Below are 820 nucleotides of genomic sequence, written 5' to 3' on the forward strand. Positions count from 1 at the left end.
CATTCATAGGGTTTCTCCCAAGTGTGAATGCTTCCATGCCATTGAAGGTGCGAGGCTGATCTGAAGGCTTTCCCACACTGCTTACATTCATAGGGCTTCACTCCAGTGTGAGTCCTTTCATGATATTGAACGGAACTAGAAGAAATGCTTTTCCACATCACATACACTCATAGGGTTTCTCTCCCATGTGAGTCCTTTCATGACGTTGAAAAGAAGTAAAAGAAATGAAGACTTTCCCACATTGCTTACATTGATAGGGTTTCTCCCCAGTGTGAGTCATTTCATGGTATCAAAAAGAACTGGAACATGTGAAAGCTTTGCCACATTGCTTGCATTCATAGTGTTTCCTTCCAGTGTGAGTCTATTCATGTCCATAAAAGGAATCAGGCTAGCTGAATGCTTTCCCACAACCCTTACATTCATATGGCTTCTCTCCCATATGAGTCCTTGCATGTATATGCAAGGAAGAAAAATAATTGAATGCTTTTCCACATTCCTTACATTCATAGTGTTTCTCTCCAATGTGTGTTCTTGCATGTACTTGAAGGATCTTGGCAGATGTGAATCCATTCCCACAATGCTTACATTCATAGGGCTTTTCTCCTCTGTGCTTCCTTTCATGTTTTTGAAAAGAAGAGAATTTACAGAACGCTTTTTCACATTCCTTACATTCATAGGGTTTCTCTCCAGTGTGAGTTCTTTCATGCATCTGAAGGTTTGAGGCAGATCTGAAGGCTTTCCCACATTGCTTACACTCATAGGGTTTCTCTCCAGTGTGAGTCCTACTATGCTTTCGAAGGTTTGAGGCACAACTGAAGGC

The 820-nt window shown here is 41.5% G+C and overlaps 1 protein-coding gene across 1 annotated transcript in view; it reads right to left on the reverse strand.

Annotated features, from left to right (window-relative positions):
* Positions 1 to 6: 6 nt before the first annotated feature.
* LOC105549473 (zinc finger protein 700-like) overlaps positions 7 to 820 on the reverse strand; it is a 29969-nt gene continuing 29155 nt past the window's right edge. The window contains exon 5 of the mRNA XM_011994038.1: positions 7 to 791. Within this exon, the coding sequence (XP_011849428.1) occupies positions 389 to 791 (403 nt within the window). The 3' untranslated portion in view covers positions 7 to 388. The remainder of the gene's footprint in view (positions 792 to 820) is intronic.

This window comes from Mandrillus leucophaeus, unplaced genomic scaffold, assembly GCF_000951045.1.
Source record: "Mandrillus leucophaeus isolate KB7577 unplaced genomic scaffold, Mleu.le_1.0 Scaffold440, whole genome shotgun sequence".
NCBI lineage: Eukaryota > Metazoa > Chordata > Mammalia > Primates > Cercopithecidae > Mandrillus > Mandrillus leucophaeus.